The sequence below is a fragment of the Colletotrichum costaricense genome (assembly GCF_030867565.1).
Source record: "Colletotrichum costaricense strain IMI 309622 chromosome Unknown Scaffold_17.1, whole genome shotgun sequence".
NCBI classification, from domain to species: domain Eukaryota; kingdom Fungi; phylum Ascomycota; class Sordariomycetes; order Glomerellales; family Glomerellaceae; genus Colletotrichum; species Colletotrichum costaricense.
Genome location: NW_026848246.1, coordinates 495,638 through 512,957, shown reverse-complemented (window position 1 = coordinate 512,957; position 17,320 = coordinate 495,638). Strand labels below are relative to the sequence as shown.

General features: G+C 54.8%; 5 protein-coding genes across 5 annotated transcripts; 3 read left to right on the top strand and 2 right to left on the bottom strand.

The window, feature by feature from the left end:
- Window positions 1-1,503: 1,503 nt before the first annotated feature.
- On the top strand, window positions 1,504-4,842 carry CCOS01_13361 (importin-beta domain-containing protein; the record flags this gene model as incomplete). Its single annotated transcript, XM_060461507.1, has 4 exons — window positions 1,504-1,841; window positions 1,982-4,222; window positions 4,271-4,398; window positions 4,451-4,842. The coding sequence occupies 4 exons, from the start codon at window positions 1,504-1,506 to the stop codon at window positions 4,840-4,842; spliced, it is 3,099 nt and encodes a 1,032-aa protein (XP_060307935.1).
- Window positions 4,843-8,358: 3,516 nt separating this feature from the next.
- CCOS01_13360 (ion transporter) lies at window positions 8,359-10,749 on the bottom strand (the record flags this gene model as incomplete). Its single annotated transcript, XM_060461506.1, has 4 exons — window positions 8,359-9,365; window positions 9,425-10,251; window positions 10,349-10,483; window positions 10,613-10,749. 4 exons carry the CDS (start codon window positions 10,747-10,749, stop codon window positions 8,359-8,361), a joined length of 2,106 nt encoding a protein of 701 aa, XP_060307934.1.
- A 1,483-nt stretch (window positions 10,750-12,232) lies between these two features.
- Window positions 12,233-13,645, top strand: CCOS01_13359 (RTA1 domain-containing protein; the record flags this gene model as incomplete). Its single annotated transcript, XM_060461505.1, has 4 exons — window positions 12,233-12,457; window positions 12,516-12,651; window positions 12,732-13,105; window positions 13,235-13,645. 4 exons carry the CDS (start codon window positions 12,233-12,235, stop codon window positions 13,643-13,645), a joined length of 1,146 nt encoding a protein of 381 aa, XP_060307933.1.
- A 1,410-nt stretch (window positions 13,646-15,055) lies between these two features.
- On the bottom strand, window positions 15,056-15,544 carry CCOS01_13358 (uncharacterized protein; the record flags this gene model as incomplete). The annotated part of the gene is made up of 1 exon (XM_060461504.1): window positions 15,056-15,544. One exon carries the CDS (start codon window positions 15,542-15,544, stop codon window positions 15,056-15,058), a length of 489 nt encoding a protein of 162 aa, XP_060307932.1.
- A 252-nt stretch (window positions 15,545-15,796) lies between these two features.
- CCOS01_13357 (uncharacterized protein) lies at window positions 15,797-17,239 on the top strand (the record flags this gene model as incomplete). The annotated part of the gene is made up of 2 exons (XM_060461503.1): window positions 15,797-16,722; window positions 16,786-17,239. 2 exons carry the CDS (start codon window positions 15,797-15,799, stop codon window positions 17,237-17,239), a joined length of 1,380 nt encoding a protein of 459 aa, XP_060307931.1.
- Window positions 17,240-17,320: the final 81 nt, after the last annotated feature.

Here is a 17,320-nt window from a genome sequence, read left to right as displayed (position 1 = left end):
ACCCTTTTTTCTTTTTTTTTTTTTTTTTTTTCCACCGTCGTACCAACCGCTGTCCCAAGGTTACGGATCGGAAGACGGTGAACGGCTGTTTCTTATTTCTTTCCTGTCTGCTCTTTTGAGACATTGGGCTGGCTGAACTGCCATAAGTTGAGGTGCTTGGGTACAAAGAAGGCCAGACGTGGTACACCGCCCAGACCTCCGACTAAAGATACTCTTACATTGCGGTCCGACCCCGCGCTACCTTCCCTAGAGTGCATTTGAGGTACCCTAGTGGCATCCCTCGTGAAGAATTGGGACATTTCGAGTGCTTGGTGGCATCCAATGTTTGCACCTACTTACGGTGTAATTACCTAAGCACTGCTCGAGTTGGGGAAAGTAGGGTTTGCTAAAGGCGCAAGACGGCCCGTGCCCTTCCCTTTATCATGTTTACCTGTGTTTTTTTCGCACTTGGAACTTGCAAGATTGGTTCCATGGGAAGGTAAGTATCTTGTAGCGTGGTGTGGTGTGGTGTGGTGCCTGCCATTCTGAAAATTGCCGAGCGAACCCCTCCTTCCAAGTTCTCTCTCTCTCCGTCGGGTGCCTCCCTCTTTTTGCGGGCACCGGGTTCCACTAGCGGTAGCGAGCAAGAGGTGCGGCGTTGGCTCTGGCGCTGGTCGGGGGTTTTGTTTCAATGGTGGGCTGTTCCGTCTGCTGCTGGCTGACTGTCCTGCTCTCACCACTTGTTTTCTTCTATTCGTGCCTACCTTGGGTACCAAACAAGACAGAAGCCTGTGAGGAGGTACTTTGCGCCAAGTACCTGTAAACAACCCCTCCAAAGGCAGGCACCCTGGACCTTTACTGCCCTGGACGTACGGATACTTTGTAGAAACGTCTGGCCTGTGAGAGTGCCTGAGAAACGTGCAAGTGGGCTGTGGCACGTCCCAAGGCTCCACTCGCGCGTCTAGCTAAGGTCAACGGTAAACCAAACCACCCCGCCAAAAAGAAAGTAAGAAACATCGCCAGAGAACCACCACCACCACCACCGCCACCACCGCCCGCCATCGCACACACACAATCTACCTACTCCCACGACACCTCTCCTTCCTCACACTCTCACATAACCCACGGAGTCCACTCTTCCCTCACGACCACCACTTTTTAGTCTCTTTCCCCAAACCCACCGCCTTCTCTTCCCTTACCCGTCTACCTTGGGTTGAGTCAGCCACAGGACCCCCTGCTCTACACCGCACCTCACTTTCTTCATTCTCTCCTTCCTGGACAATATCCCGTGGGGGTCGCGCTAAGCATTTCACCTGCTTTCCTTTTCGCCTCCGAATCTCCTGGGGACGAAAGACCACCGACCCGGCGCATAACAACCCACAACGAGAAGCCCGACGCAGTCCAACGACGGACACACGCACGTCGCTCCCGACCGTCGCAACCATCATACCCAAGAGCGTGTGAAGCACGGGTTATAACACACATACACACATACAGTCACGAACCCTCGAAACCGTGCCCAACATGGAGGACCAGCTGGTTTCGCTGCTGGCCAACACCCAGAGCTCCGATCAGGGTCCCCGCCAGCAGGCCGAGATCGAGCTCAAGCACGCTCGCGCGAACCCGGCCTTCCCTACATCGCTGGCCAACATCGCCAACCACAACTCCATCGACGTGGCAATCCGCCAGGCCGCCCTCAGCACTCTGCGCCTCTTTATTGAGAAGAACTGGAACACAGAGGACAGGGACTTTGCTAAGCCCCCCGTCGACATTTCCGATGCGTCACGCGAGCAGCTGCGGAATACTCTGCTCGAGATCGCCCTCAGCGATGAGGACAAGAGACCTGTCAAGGTTGCTGCTAGGTATGGTGGTGCGCTCGTCTCTGCCTAGGAGTTCCCAATTCGACATCGCCCGAAGCATCTCGAACCCAATCGTCGTCTACAGGAAACCCCAAAGAGAGAACAACCGCCTTGCTGACTTGTGCTTTTCTCCCCATCTCTAGCTATGCTATCGGCAAGATTGCGTCGGCCGACTTCCCCGAGCGATGGCCCAGCCTATTGCCTACCGTCCTGGGCGTCATCCCCACGAGCACCGACGTCCAACTTCACGGCGCCCTGCGAGTCCTGGGCGACATTATTGATGAGAGCTTGAGTGAGGACCAATTCTTCACCATGGCGCGGGATATTGTCAAGGCAGTCACCGAAGTCGCCCTCAACGAGAACCGGAAACCCAATCTGCGCGCCCTCGCCATCTCAGTCTTCCGATCGTGCTTCGACCTCATGGATATCATCAAGGAGGACCATATGAAGGAAGTCAGGGGCTTCGCCGAGGAGGCGCTCAAGGACTGGTACCCCTTTTTCGCCCAGGTGCTCAAGTCCCGCCTCCCCGAAGCCGCTGGCGAGCTCACCAGCAACGGCCAGCCCCCGAGCTGGAACCACATTATTGCACTCAAGCTGCAGGTGGTCAAGACCCTATTGAAGGTCAAGTCTGTCTTCCCGCACCTGCTCCTGCCGCACAGCACGAGCCTCTTTACTGCCGTCTGGGAGGAGCTCTCCCTCTTGCAGAAGCCCCATGAGGACCTCTACATAGGACACGAGGCCCAGGGCCGTCTCGAGGACTCGGACAGCCTGCCGTACACTCTGGACTTTTTGATTCTCGAGGAGCTGGACTTCCTCAACCAGTGCTTCCGCGCGCCGCCCGTTCAGGCCGAGCTCGAGGCCCAGCTGTCTGCCCACGCTTCGGCAGGGGAGACCCCCTGGATGGTCGACGTCATGAAGATGGTTGTCGGATACTCTCGCATCAGCCGCGAGGAGGAGGAGCTGTGGGATATCGACTGCTCTCTGTACCTTGCCGAGGAGACTAGCGTTACGGCAAACTACACTGCGCGCACGGCATCCGGCGACTTGCTCATTAAGCTTGGCGAGTGGTATAGCGAAAAGGCAGTCGAGGGCCTGTTTGGCTACACCAAGACTCTTTTCCCCGGCGATGGGTCCACGTGGAGAAGCCAGGAGGCGTCACTTTACCTTTTCAACATGCTCCTGAGCGACTTCCAGGATATGGAGAAGCCCATCCCCGAGGCGTTGTCCGAGGCCTACCTCGGCCTGGTCGATTACGCTGTCAACCAAAACGAGCAGCCCCTCCTGAGAGCCCGAGGCTACCTCGTTGGAGGCACCCTTGCCCGTGGTTTCCAGACCCCTCCCGCTCTCTTCGACCGTATTATCCAATGCATCACCTCCGAAGAGTCCGAGGTTGTTCAAGTCGCCTGCATCAAGGCCGTCGAGGGCTTCATCCGCTCCGGCAGGGTCACTTCCGACCGCCAAGTTCCCATCATCAACGCTATTGCGCAGTACATGCAGAACAAGGACCCCGAAGAGATGGAGGATGCCGACGAGCTCCTCGTTACTCTTGCTGAGTCTCTGCGTGCAGCCATCAACATGGACACCAGAATTGTCCTCTCCCAGGATGTCCCTTCCGTCGACCTTCTCTTCATGGTTGCCAAGCTTGGCGCTTCCAACTTCCAGGCTACTATGTTGATTTGCGAAGCCTTTGAGGAGATTGTTCGTGCCCTGTCCGATACCGCTTCCTACACTGCGCTTTGCGCCAAGATTCTGCCCACACTTACTGCGGCCTTCAACACCGCCAACGTCACCCAGGATGATCCCCTCGTCACCGTTGCTACCGAATTGCTTACCGCGCTTGTCGAGCACGGCTCCGAGCCCCTGCCTGCTGGTTTCGTCGCCGCTACGCTTCCTAAGCTGAACCGTCTGCTGATGGAGTCGAATGAGGGCGAGGTCCTTCGTCCTGGTGCTGAGTCTGTCAAGTACCTCCTGATGCATGACCACCACCAAGTCTTTGGCTGGCACGACGAGAACAACCGCTCGGGTCTGGAAGTCTGCCTCCATATCATTGACCGCTTGTTGGGACCTTCTGTTGAGGACAACTCTGCTTCCGAAGTTGGCGGACTCGCGGCAGAGCTCGTCGAGAAGGCCGGACAGGAGCGTCTTGGCCCCTTTTTGCCTCAGCTGTTGCAAGCTGTCGCTACCAGATTGGCGTCGGCTGAGGCTGCTCCTTTCATCCAGTCTCTGATCCTTGTCTTTGCTCGTCTGTCCCTCGTCGGCGCTAGTGATGTTGTCGAATTCCTCAGCCAGATCCAGATCCATGGAAACACCGGTTTGCAGGTTGTTCTGAGCAAATGGCTTGAGAATTCAGTCAGCTTTGCAGGCTATGATGAGATTCGCCAAAAGTAAGTGTCTCAAGATCAGCCTTGTAAACCAGTACTAACGTTCTGCAGTGTTATTGCTTTGTCCAAGCTTTACTCTCTGAACGATCCCCGTCTCGCCCAGACAATGGTCAAGGGCGACCTCATCGTGAACAGCAACAACGATGGCAGAATCATGACGCGCTCACGCGCCAAAGCCAGTGAGTAGACTGCTGAATGAGTGGACTGCCTGATTGCTAACATCACAAGCAGACCCTGACCAATACACCGTCATTCCTGCCTCCTTGAAGATTCTCAAGGTTCTCATCGAGGAGCTTCTTTCCGCGTCTGGAGCCAACGCCGCCGCAAATGCTGCAGCAGTAGCCGCCGCAGCAGAGTTCGCCGATGAGGAGAACGAAGACGACGGATGGGAGGATGAGCCCGAGACGCTCGACCTTAGCCTGGGCGGCACCAAAGCGGATCTGATGTCCTTCATCGAAGGCTCGGGTGCCCGCCAACGCGACGACGAGACGCAGGCGTACCTGACCGAGTTCTTCATGCGCGCGGCGCGCGAGAACGTGGCCAACTTCCAGGAATGGTACGGCATGCTCACCGAGGAGGAGCGAGGAAAGCTTAACGAGCTGGCTAGCGCTGCAGGCCAGTAGGAAAGCGCTGCGGCCGAGCCGGACAGCGAAGACGAGACGGACAGTGAAGATGAGACGACGCCTACTCCTGAGGATCATGGATGGAGGACCACGGAATCGGTTCTGCTGCGGTTGCCGCCGAAATCCGCTCGGAAGCGGTATTTGCGAAGAAAGTTATACTCTTAATGCGCGCGACGAATGCTCTCAACCGCGGAAAGTTGCCAAACCCTCTTGTTGTCGGCTTTTGAACACGGCGATATATAAATAGCAGACCGACTTTATATAGTTGGATGGAAAGCACCTCCGCGTTTGGCGCGATGAAGGGAGACTGCACCAAAAAGAAAAAAAGACGGGAAAACACGGAGGCCTCGGAACGGACAAACGAATTGGAACGAAACACCCCTTTGTAGATAGACGCCACAACAACCACTAGAAGACGGATGGCAAGTCGCCGTGAGGAAGGCGAAGAAAAAAAGATTAGCGATACGTTTTGGCTGTGGCTATTGTCAGTCAGTGGCTGTGGGCGCTGTGCGAGTCCGGCATGATTGGCTTAGGATCATGGTGGGTAATGGCGCAACGCTGTCGTAGATATAATGTTAGACAAAGTATTGATTGCATTTGATACCATTCTTGGTGTATTTGTGTCTCGTTTCTGATGGCTGGCTGTGAGTTGGTCTTGCTGTATTTTTTGAAGGATCGCGAAGAGGGAACTGCACGGCGGTTGAGGAATGGTAACGAAGATGAGTAGGATCTGGCGAAGCGAACTTCATTGAGCTGATTTCGGGCTTAAGTCTTTACCCCGCCTCGTACAACTGCCTCGGTTTCGTATACAGCCTTCCCGCTTGAGGTTTGTAGTGTGATTCTTCCATCTCTTGGGTTCTGGTCTTAGATCTAGGTACTTGAGCATCGGCTGAAAATTTGGTAGACAAGGACTTCAATAGGCGACTCGGGCAGGTATATAGATGGAATGTTCCGAGAAGAAGAAGGGGAAGAGCCAAAGATGCCGTATCCGGCGGCTTGTTGTCCTTGTTGTTGCACGTTGCTGCTGCCGATGAGGTAGGGGTCCAGCCTGAGCTTGGGATCAGACTTGAGATTTATGCTGTGACGTTACAAGGGCAGATTCTACGGGGTTTTCCTGGTCTCTGGTTGTTGGTTTGGGTGTATTGAGATGCGTATGTCTAGGGGACGCAGGATGATGAATATACGCGTAGAAATATCTTACATTTGGGAGTGGCAGATCGAGGATTGCTATTGTTAAGCTTAGGAGTATCACCCCGGGCATGATTAACCTTGTGAGAAAATCATCCATGATGTTCGCAGAAATGAGGACTGCTTTATAGCGGCGCTCGTCGCCAACCGCTTTCGCAGCTGCCGACGACGAATGATGCAGAATGGGTTACCTAACAGGAGCTCTAGTGCACTTGTCCCTAATATATGCGCATTTCCATGGCCATTCTCGGTTCTAAATGAAGTTTTGCTATCTCAATGAGAGAGAGAAATGCGAGAATAGATGTCACGGGACATAGATTGAAGAAGAACGTTTGCTTGGAACTGCCTCAAACATGAGGGGCGGAATGTCCACTAGCTTCGATACATTGAAGAAGCCTCTCCCGTCATCAAGCTGTGTGGTTTCTACGTGTTGGTCATGATTCAGATGGTTCCGGATTGATCTCGCGGGTTGAACAAGCGCACCTTGCGATTTGACATCACGAGGGTAGAGGCTTCAGTGACCCAATCGCACCCTGCGGCCTAGGAAAGCAATGCATATGAAAGATATTCGTGTATATACGCATTTCTCTGAAGAACAAACACGTTATTTTGGAAGTCTAAAATGAGAGCAGGGGCGGTTCTCATCACATACTTGAGGGGTTTTGATCAGAGTCGGGCTCTCTGGGGTGCTCCAAAGTTTAGGATGGCTGTGCGGACATTGACCAGCTCTTGCGCCACATAGAGGCAAATTAGCAAGTAAACGAGGTCAAAGGTGTATATAGTAGCCTCTGAGAGATTTGAATTGCTATACTCATCTTCATGGCTGCGAGGATCGAGATCTTCCGTCAAGGTATCACAGCCCACTACCGCCTGACCGTTATTGAAACTCTAAGTAAGGTGCAGGACTGACCTTGTGGCGTCGACAAACACATGAAATTAACGAAGCGCAAATAAATAATGTTAACCTCAGCCATAAACTTCAACATTTGGCATTGACTTGAAGTCAGCCAGGTGCCAAGGACGTCGGAGTTTGGTCCGATCCAACGGCGATGCGGGGTCCGAAGATCGGCACTGAACCCGGCCGGATACCGACTCCAATTGGGTAAACGCTCACTTCTTCGAATCCAAAACGCTCGTGTCACATATCAGTAGAAACCGTTTCCCTGCCCGCAAATCCGACGTCTGCAATACCTACCCAAGGGCTCTCTTCCTGACTGGGACAACAACGCCCACGCGTGACACACCCGCCCCACTACCTCTTGCCCGACCACTCACCCGCCCACACAACTTGAGCCCTCACCTGACGGAAAGTGACAACAATCCATCAAGGCAAGATGGCCGAGCGGTCTAAGGCGCTAGCTTCAGGTGCTAGTCAAGTAATTGGCGTGGGTTCGAATCCCACTCTTGTCACATTACGAGGTGCAAACCTCTATTTTTGCATTTTTTGAGTCCAACCTTTTGGTCGATGGAGCACACCGCAGCTTGGAACCCTTTTTCGTTCTTTCTTGTTCTGTGCTGGTTTGGGTGGCGTTAGCGGGGTAAATTTTTGGGTTGTGGCTGTGGATGGTGGGGGTGGCTTCGCCATACCCTTTCTCGAACCTCACTTCTTGAATTCATGGACTTGAGGTTTTTCAGGAATGGTGGAAAACGAGGCTTTTCTCAGGGAAGAAGGTTCTGCATGGTGGACTACTGTCTATCTTCATCGTGTCCAGTGGTCCCATTTCTTCAAAATCGAAGGAGATGTGTCTGCAATTCCCTTCGTGCCTCCGCTTACAGGCAAGCTTATACCGCAAATATTGAGTGCAACCAGATTTAGATACTGGCACGTCACGTCTAAGAAGATGCATGTTATTGATGTAAAATCATAGCAAGACCAAATTTGATTCGCTAACGTACTACGACACCAGCGCTACTCAAAACATGATTCTCCCAAAATTAACAAGTTGCTCGCTTATCACTGCAAGGGCCAACTAACAACCAACTCAAAAGACGTCCAATGATCACGAGAAAACATTAGCATCAGCATGACTACACCCAGGTCTCACATACTTTCATCTCATCCAGACAAGAGCAAAATGCATATGCACATCGAACTGAAAACAAAAACCAAAAACAGAAAGACAAGCACCGAAGATGCACCGGGCAATGCAGATATATCCAACCAAGATTCTCACTGATCGACGAGACACATACACACATACACAGACGCACACGCGCGCGTAAGACACACCATCCTGACATCAAGCCAAAGATGGAAAGTGGCCAATTCGGGCAAGGTCGAACATTACCTGTCTAGACCAAGACGGATGGACCATCGCAGTCCAGGTTTCAAGAGGAGGCGGAGGGGGAGGTACCAGGCTGCGTCTGCGACTGCAGAGCCTCGACGAGCGCAGTGAGCTTATCAATCTTGTCAGTGAGCTCCGAGATGCGCACCTCGACCACGGACGGCGCGTCCATGTCGTCGGCTTCCGCGGCGCGGGTCTGCGGGCGCGACGAGTGGTGCGACGAGGGATGATTGTCGCGCTCCGCGGGGCGCGGGGATCTTCCTCCCGCGCGGTATCCCGACGACGGGCGGTTCGCCTGGAAGACGCCGAGGGAGCGCTGCTTCGTGGCGCCGGTGAGACCTCGGGGTCCCTTGAAGCCGGCGTACTCGTCCGAGTGTACGCGGCTGCGGATGCTCTCGTAGAGCTGGATCATGCCGACGATGGGGAGGTGGGTGGCCTTGAGGAGGATGATGCGGCTGTGGCGAAACTTGTCGTCTGAAGGGAGGAAGAGGCGGAGGGGGCGGAAGATGACGAGGGCGATGAGGTTGAAGGGCGGGTAGAAGTGGGTGAGGCGGTTGCTGGTCGAGGCCTCGAGGACGTAGACGCTGTAGACGTAGAGGTACTCCTCGCGGGCGTGGGTGATTACGCGGGAGAAGGAGTTGGAGAGCATACCGGTCAGGGAGCCCATGAGGAGGAAGGAGGAGAGGATGATGAACATGATCATGAGAGGGGGGCCAAAGACCTTGTCGATGTCGTCCATGATTTCGATGCCGACGTAGGAGGAGCCGAAGAAGATCTTTGTGAGGATCATGGTCATGTGGGAAAAGGTGTAGGCGTCCTGGCCGATGAGGGAGAAGGTGGTGAGGAAGCCGAGGTAGATGATGACGACGAGGACCATGAACTTGATGAAATCCTTGCTCATTTCTTTCAGGCACGGGATAAGGGTTCCCCAGTAGGGCGACAAGCTGAGGAGAGAGAACACGCGCGGGACCATGAAGAGAGCCTCCAGAGCAAAGACGTTGAAGGCAGTGTCGGTCATCTTCATGTCGTGGTTGGCAATACCGATAACGCCTGTGATAAAGTGTTAGCTCGTTGTAGGGAGGAGATGACGAGGGAAGGGGCTTGCTTACGCAGAACGGCAAAGGTGATACCGATGCCTATCATGATCATGTCAAACAGGTTCCAAATGTCCGTGGCATAGAAGATGGTTCCGGCATCGGCCCACTCGCTGAGCTCATCGTAGAGGAAGGCAGCGAGCCAGACGTACAGGACGATTTCGTTGTGGGTGATGCGTTCGGTGTTCTGGGTGACGAGGACGGAGTAGTAGAGGCACAGGAAGATGAAGAAGAAGAAGGCCTCCCAGAACTTGAGGTACTTTGGCACGCGCAGGCGGGAAAAGATGTCGGTCGTGTGGGCGTTGTAGAAGCGGGGCTTCTTCTCGGCGTGGACCGAGAGGCTGTCCCAGAAGATGATGTCGCCGTTCCAGATGCCCGTGACAATCTTCTGCACAACGTGCTGGCTGAGGAAGCGCTTGGCGTCGGCGACGGCGGCGATCTCGAGAGCGTTGAGGTTGGTGAAGGGCGAGGTCGGGTCGTCCTCCTCTTCCTCGTCCTGGTCGGCGTGCATGCTCATGGTGAGCCTGGAGAGTGAGGACAAGAGCTGGTAGCGCTTGGCGCTGCTTCCCGGGCGGACGGAGGCGCGGCGGCTGCCGCTGCGGTTGGACCAGCTGCCGCCGGAGAGCAGAGGGGAGTTTTCATTGCTCTCGAGATCCGCGTTGGGCGGCGGTGTGGCCGGCTCCTTGGGGTCGGGGATCTCGTAGAGGCAGAAATCGACAGCCTCGCGCTCCGAGAGGCGGGTGAGGAAGCGCCAAGCGACAATCTCACAGGCGTTGGCGCGGGCTTCGCAGAGGCCTTTGTTGGACTCGGCCTCGTCGACGGCATAGTGCCATTTTAGGGCGCTGGAATGTGTTAGAGACTGAGCCGGTGTGCGGTCGTTTTACCGCTTCACCCTCTTGGGAGAATACAGTAAATGAGAGGCATGGGAGATTGACTTACAGCAGGGCGTTGACGATGGCCCGGTTGGTGCAGGTCGCATTTAAGTGATCGACCAAGACTCGCAACGGCTCACCGGCCTGGGTGGTACGCAGCTGCTCAAAGGTGCTCGGCAGAACAATGACATCGGTGAAGTATCTAGACCGGATCCGTCAAGTCAGCAAAAACTCGGTCAACCGTTTTCCGTCCAGGGGCGGCGGGCGGTGGGAGAGCATCGCGGCTCTCAACGGGGGAAATGCCTATGAGACGAAGGGGCGCAAAACTTACACGGAGAGCTTCTTGACGACCTCGCGGAAGGTATCGTCCGTGTCAATGTCGGGCAGCTCAAACGTGTCAAAGTGCATGGACACGGGGCTCATGTCCCGGGACTTTGGCATTTTCTTGGACTTGACGCGGATAGGCATCTTGGCTGGTGCTTACTCGGTGCCTTTCTTTCGTGTGTATGCAACGCGATCCTGCAGCAGAGGAACGCAACTCGGATTGGCCAATGGGGGTAGCCGTGAGAAAAGATGCCTCCTTTTTTGCGGTGGTCAGCAATTCAGGGTCGCCAAGCGGTCAGCACGCTCTGATTGATCTGGTTATCAGGTACTCGGGAAGATATGCCGCGTAATTTCTCACTTGCAGCTGCGGAAGCAAACGAGCAACGGCAACGACATGCAGCAGCAAGTAGAAGATCCCAACTCAGCCACGGTGCAAAGCGCGAGACGGAGGCGGTCAACAGAGAGAGAGAGAAAAAACAGGATGCTGAGAAGCGGTCGGCCGAGGACGAAGATAGCTGAGCTTCCCGTCTCCAACCAGTGCCAAAGTGGAGTGCAACGGGAGGTCTTTGCGGCGCAGAACAGGGGTAAAGTGGACCCTGTTTTTACTGGAAACGAGTAACTTTGGTGGAGACCTGCGCGGGGTCGGATCAACCGACTGCCATTGGCCCGTGCAGGTGTTTCCGTCTGTTTGAGTCTAGCGTCAGTACATAGTACCTCAGTCCCTTAGGTCAGCGGCTTCCTTCCTTGTTAAGAATAAAAAAGATGCGCCAGGAACATCACACATTTTGTGACGATAACCGCTTGAGCTTGTCAATGGCTTCATTTCTTTGGAGTCTCACAGTGAGATTTTTCTTCATACGAACCCACGTAATGGGGACATGACCCAAGATCTTGCTGCAGTTCACAGTGCCAAGTGAATGTCTCATATTCGCAAACGGCAGTCGATGCCAAGCTCATTACGGCATCCATTCCTCCATTTACGTTACGTTTTCGTGGCATTCGCGATGGACCCTTCTCTCACCAGGCCACACCTGGCTTCCAATCGTCCACTCGCGAGCCAGAGAAATTTCAGAATAGGCAAGTGAGCTTTCAGACGTACCCACCAAAGAGGCTTGTCTTTGCTTTCGATCTACATACACATCGATCGTCATCTAGTATCTATCAAGACGCCTTATGCACGTATTGAGCTTCGCCGCGTACCTACTTCAGCCCTAGAGATGCAGCAGCTTCAACAGAGCCGCGTCACGGTGGAGGATGAGCCAGCCGCCAACTTGCGGAACGTTATCAGTCATAAGGCTGGCTGAGCTTAACAACTTTGGCATTTGCGCCCCATCGAACCGGGACTTTGGTGCTCTACCCGAATCCAATGGGGTGGCTGCCTAGCTTATCGAAGGATTCGGGGGGCTTTTTTCGTCCAGTGACGCGGCGCGGCGCTGTATTTGACGAGTAAAACCAATACCAAAGTCCCAGAGCTGAGCCTCATTCTGCATTTCGTGATGAATGTCTGCCATGTCGGAGAGCAAACGCTTTGTTGGGGGAATTGGATATAACATCTACGACTTCGGACGTGAGTTCGGACGAATTCAGATGACAAACTTCAACACACACAAATCACTGTAGACAATCCATGGCTACACCAACTTCTACCAGTGCGTCTACCGCGAGCGTAACTTCGTCCGACTCGTTGCCATCATGCACAACGGCAGTCCCGGGCAAGTACGGACACGTCCCGATCGACGCCTGCAACTCGTACTACGCCTTTGATCCCAGCTTTAGAGGCAACGTCGCGTTTGCCGTTCTCTTTGGCATGTCGTTTGTAGCGCACATTGCCCAAGCCATTCTTTACAGAAAGGTACGCAATGCTGCTCGTCATCCACTCATAATGGCTTCCAAAACTAATGCCGAGACAGAGATTCTGCTGGGTTCTTTGCGTCGGCGCGTCGTGGGAACTGATAGCTTTCATTCTCCGGTCCCTCGGCGCCAGGGACCAACAGCAGATTGGTTACCAGATTGGCGGGCAGCTCTTGTTCCTACTCGCTCCACTATGTTAGTTTCACTACATGACTCCGTATCACATCTGCGTGACGAGAAGCCAAAGTCCAAGCTAGAAAGCTGACGCCGTCCAGGGATCAATGCATTCGCCTACATGCTCTCCGCCAGACTCGTCTACTTCGTCCTGCCCGACCAGCGCGTGTTCCGCATCAAAGCGACGGCCCTCACCAAAATCTTTGTCACCATGGACGTCGTCTGCTTCCTGGTGCAAGGGGCGGGCGGCGCGATGATGTCCAACACGGAGGCCGCATCGGGCGACCCCATCCTGCGGACCGGCAAGCAGGTGTACATGATTGGGTGCGGGCTGCAGCTCGCTTTCATTATCGTCTTTTGCGGGCTCATGGGTCGCTTCTACGTCAAGATGAGGCGGGCACAGAGATTCAACCTCAACTTGAAACGGATCGGGGCCATGGTGTTGGTGATGTTTGTGGTGTTGGTTCTCATCATTGTGAGTTCTTTTCTTTTCTTAGTTGTCTTTGCAACCTGCACCTCCTTATCCCCCCACCCCTGTATGACAGAACATGTTTGACAAGAAGACGGGATGAACGGACCGAGCTGACACTTATTCTTCGCGGAGATCCGGATCATCTTTCGGTTGGTCGAGTTCGGACCGGGGGCGAACATGGACAACCCGATTCTGACAAACGAGAACTACGCGTTCGGGCTCGACGCACTGCCGATGGTGCTCGCGCTCGTGCTGCTCAACGCTGTGCATCCGGGTATCGTGCTCAGGGGCGACAACAGCGAGTTCCCTCAGCTGTCGAGGCAGGAGAAGAAGCAGGTGAAGCTGGAGAGGAAGGCTGCCAAGAGGGAGTCCAAGCTGGCCAAGAAGGCGGCGAGGGAGCAGAAGAAGAAGAAGGAAAAGGCGGCGGGCTTGGAGGTGGATAGTGATGAGGGTGACTATGTTGCTATGGAGGAGAGGCCGTTGGCGGCGGATGAATATGACAGCAATGACAGGACTGGGGCTAGGGGAAGCCATCATGTTTAGAGGGGGAACATGACTGCCACTGTTCCGAGCCAAGGTACCTACTTGCCTTGCCCTGGATTGTGGCATCATGTGTACAATCAGTGTAGCGTAGAATAGCTCGGGCGTTTTGGCAGTTTTGATGGACCTTTGATGTGTCCGAGAACAAGCTTCTTACCTTACCTCAGGTGCCTAGTTCGTGCTGACACCAATCGGACTCTTGGGAATGTCGTCATGAAACAACACAGCGTTGCTTCTGACATGCATGCATGAATGGAATGGACTGCGTGTGCAGTATGTCGGCACATCTGTTCTCTGGTTCTTGCGCGAATAATCGCAGGTGAAGACTTTGGGGGATTGTGATAAGTTCATCGCACTTCAGGTTTGGATGATGATGCTGCTGCGGCAAGTTCAAATGTCGTGGTGTGTGTACGTACCGTAAGACCCTGATTAGGTAACATGGAGGGTATCTGATTTGACGATTCGACAGCATCGCCACGGGGATCCACCTGGCGCGGGAATTAGCGCGTGTTAAAAAAAGCACCATGACTGCCGCCAGCCTGCGATCACCAGACACTGTGCTACTGTGATTATACTGCATATATCATTATCCAAAACAGTGCAAATAAGCGATGTAATGTCCGGAGGATCTGGCTTGGTGGAGGCAGCGCAAACAAGCGAGGACAAACGCGCCTCAATGGCCCCTGCTCTCTGGCCCAAACCCACTTCCTTCCAACGATCCAACGATCCAGCTCCATTTCCCCCGTTGGGTCCCCAACTCCTTCAATATCCCCCATCGAATGACTTCTTCCATCATTTATTCTCTCATCCCTGCCTACTTGGACTTGAATGGCCAAACCAACATGCAAGTTTGACAAGTTGGGCGACCCTCGAGAGAACAAAGGGCCGTGGAAGGAAGACCAACGGCTGCCCCCAAGATCGTTCCAGACAATGGTGACGAGAAAGAGAGAGGGAGGGGCGGGCTGAGGTACAACTTCAAAGTTCCACTAGAGGAGAAACAACAGCTTTGGCATCTTGGGGGCCAGCCGCTCTCTGGTGTCTGTATGATCTGTATCACCTCCTGCAGAGGCCACGGGAGCCATGCACAGAAGTCTGCAGCCGGACACGGCGAGCGGCGAGCGAGCCCGACGGGACGATCACTCTTTCACGAATCACAATCGGGCTTCTCGTCATGTCTTGTTGTCCCCCCCCATCAAGCAATCAGGATCATACTCAGACCAGCTCAGGTCAGGCCAGTCGAAAGCATGAGCGACTCGCTCGGCCGGTAGGTGGGTAGAAGCAAATTGCGAGCGAAAAAAGTTCCCAAAGCTTTCCGCCTGTTCCTAGCTTCCCTTCTTCTTAGCTTCCGTCTGCCAATCCTTCTTTTCTTACGTAGCATCCGTAGCTCGAACTCACTAGCCTCACCTCGCACTCTCACCGGCACCGAGCCTCCCTCGCCTTTCTGCTGCCTGCGCGGTTCTCAGATCCGCACGGACTGGTCCCGGGCGGGCGCTTGTCTCTCATCGCCACGGTACACGGCAGAAACGTTCCCCTCCAAAGACCCCAATGTATGAATGATCCCAAGAGATCTTCAGACCCCCGGTAACGCCCCGAGCGGTGCGAATCTGCGGGCTGTTGTACGACGGTAAGCCATGCTTTCTTGTTGCATTTGGGGCCCAGGAGGGGCCGGCAGCCCCTCCCCCTTCCCTTCTTTTCTCGAGTGAGAGAGTCGAATCTTGGTATGCTCACGATCGGAGGATCCTTGAAACACAGCTCCCCAATCAACGTCAGCCTCGTTGGCGTCGCCCCCCGGGGGCCCGGAGGATGAACACCCCCCTCCTCCACCCTCCAGAGGTCCCTGTTCCGATCTAAATTACACTCCGTCGCCCAATCCCCCATCAGCATCGGTTTCTTCCTTCTCATTCTTTTCCTTTTTTGCCTATCCTAGTACCCTTTTACTCATCACTCTAGATTTCACGTCTCCTTCTCCTAGTCTCTTTTGTCTCTTTGCTCTGTTATTAATTATATGGATACCATTGAGCAACAACTCTCGTCATAACTCATCCTAGTCTTCAGCGGAGGTAATTTTTTGGAACAGGGAAAAGGAAGGAAAGTCCCAGGAAGGGCCGAGCTAGGAGAAAAAGGTCGTCTCGCAGAGTTCCCTACAACACCAAGATGTTATTGAACGACTGCTTCGCGCGGCTACCGCACACGGCCGCGATACTGCTTCTCTCGAATATCTTCGCCCTGACCGAAGCCGGCGCTCTCCCCCGTCAAACAGAACATGCTCAAGTTCACATCGCCTACCGCACATTGGACGTCCGTAGCTGGCCGCTGGCAACACCGGCACCATGGCTGGGTATCATGAGGAGGCAGGATGACAGCACCAATACAGTCTGCGGGTACCTCGGCGGTGACCCAAATCTGCCGGCGACATGCTCTGCTGGTTCCCACTGCGCCATGGACGCTTCCGTCTCGGCCATCGGCTGCTGCCCGAACGGCGCCGCCTGTACGACGGGTGTCTACACGAGCTGTGTCGACGAGAACAGCCCCACTCAAACCGCTTCGGATCCGTACATCTTCACTTGCCAGGGCTCTAATGTCTGCTACCGCAATAGTTTCGATGGCGGTGCTTACCAGTATGGATGCGGCACGACAAGTCAGGGTACGACTGTTGCTGCTACTGCTTCAGGACTCAGCACCACGGTGGCCATCACGCACATCTCAGGCCTCGTCACGAGACAGGAGACCGCTTCATCGAGTAGCTCTTCCTCCAGCAGCTCAAGCTCGTCGAGCAGTTCTTCTACGACTTCAAGCTCTTCGAGCTCAACCACCAGCTCCACGACCAGCTCATCTTCAACGACCTCCACAACGTCATCGGAGTCATCAACCTCGTCTGCGCCAGCAGCCACTAGCAGCGCTCCTCCAGTAAACGCCGAGGCTGCCGCGGCAGGACTGAGACGTAACGGGGGCATTATCGGTGGTGTTATCGGCGGCTGCGCTGTATTCGTCGCCCTCGTCTCAGTAGCACTCTGGATGCGCAAGCGCAAGCGTGGCAACAAGCGTCTCGGTCCTGGCGCTGGCAAAGGTCCCACCTATGTGTAAGTCCAAAACCTGTCCATGACACCATAATCATCAAGTCAACGAAACTAACTTCTTCGCAGCCCCCAAACCAACCAAAAGGACTTCACACCCGTGCCCGGCGGCGAGGTGATGTTCGACCAGGCAGGCTACGGCCACCCATCCATGATGCCAGGCGCCCACGGCAACACCACCTCCATCAGCGGAGGCCGATCCGCCAACAGCCCGCCGTCGTCCGCCCCCCACGGAGGATATAACCCCGCCAGCGGCGCCTCTGCGTCCGGCGCGTCCCGGTCGACGGGGGACGACACCCCGCTCACGCACCACGGCGAGATGGAGGAGTTTTCCAGAGGGTATAATGACGCTGTTGGGCGTGGGGGTGAAGGGGGACACAGAGCGACCAGTTCGGGTACGGATGGGAGCCCTTACGGCGCTGGCGCTGGGGCGACGAATGCGGGCCAACGGGCTGATGGGTCTGAGGAGAGGCCGTTGTGGCAGCAGAACCGGAGGCAGAGCCGGAATCTCATGTGGATGTAAGATGGTATGAGGTCAGGAGGTTTGGGTGGGTTGGTTCGGTCAGGCTCTGGTGTCTTGGAGTTTTGGATATATCTTGACATC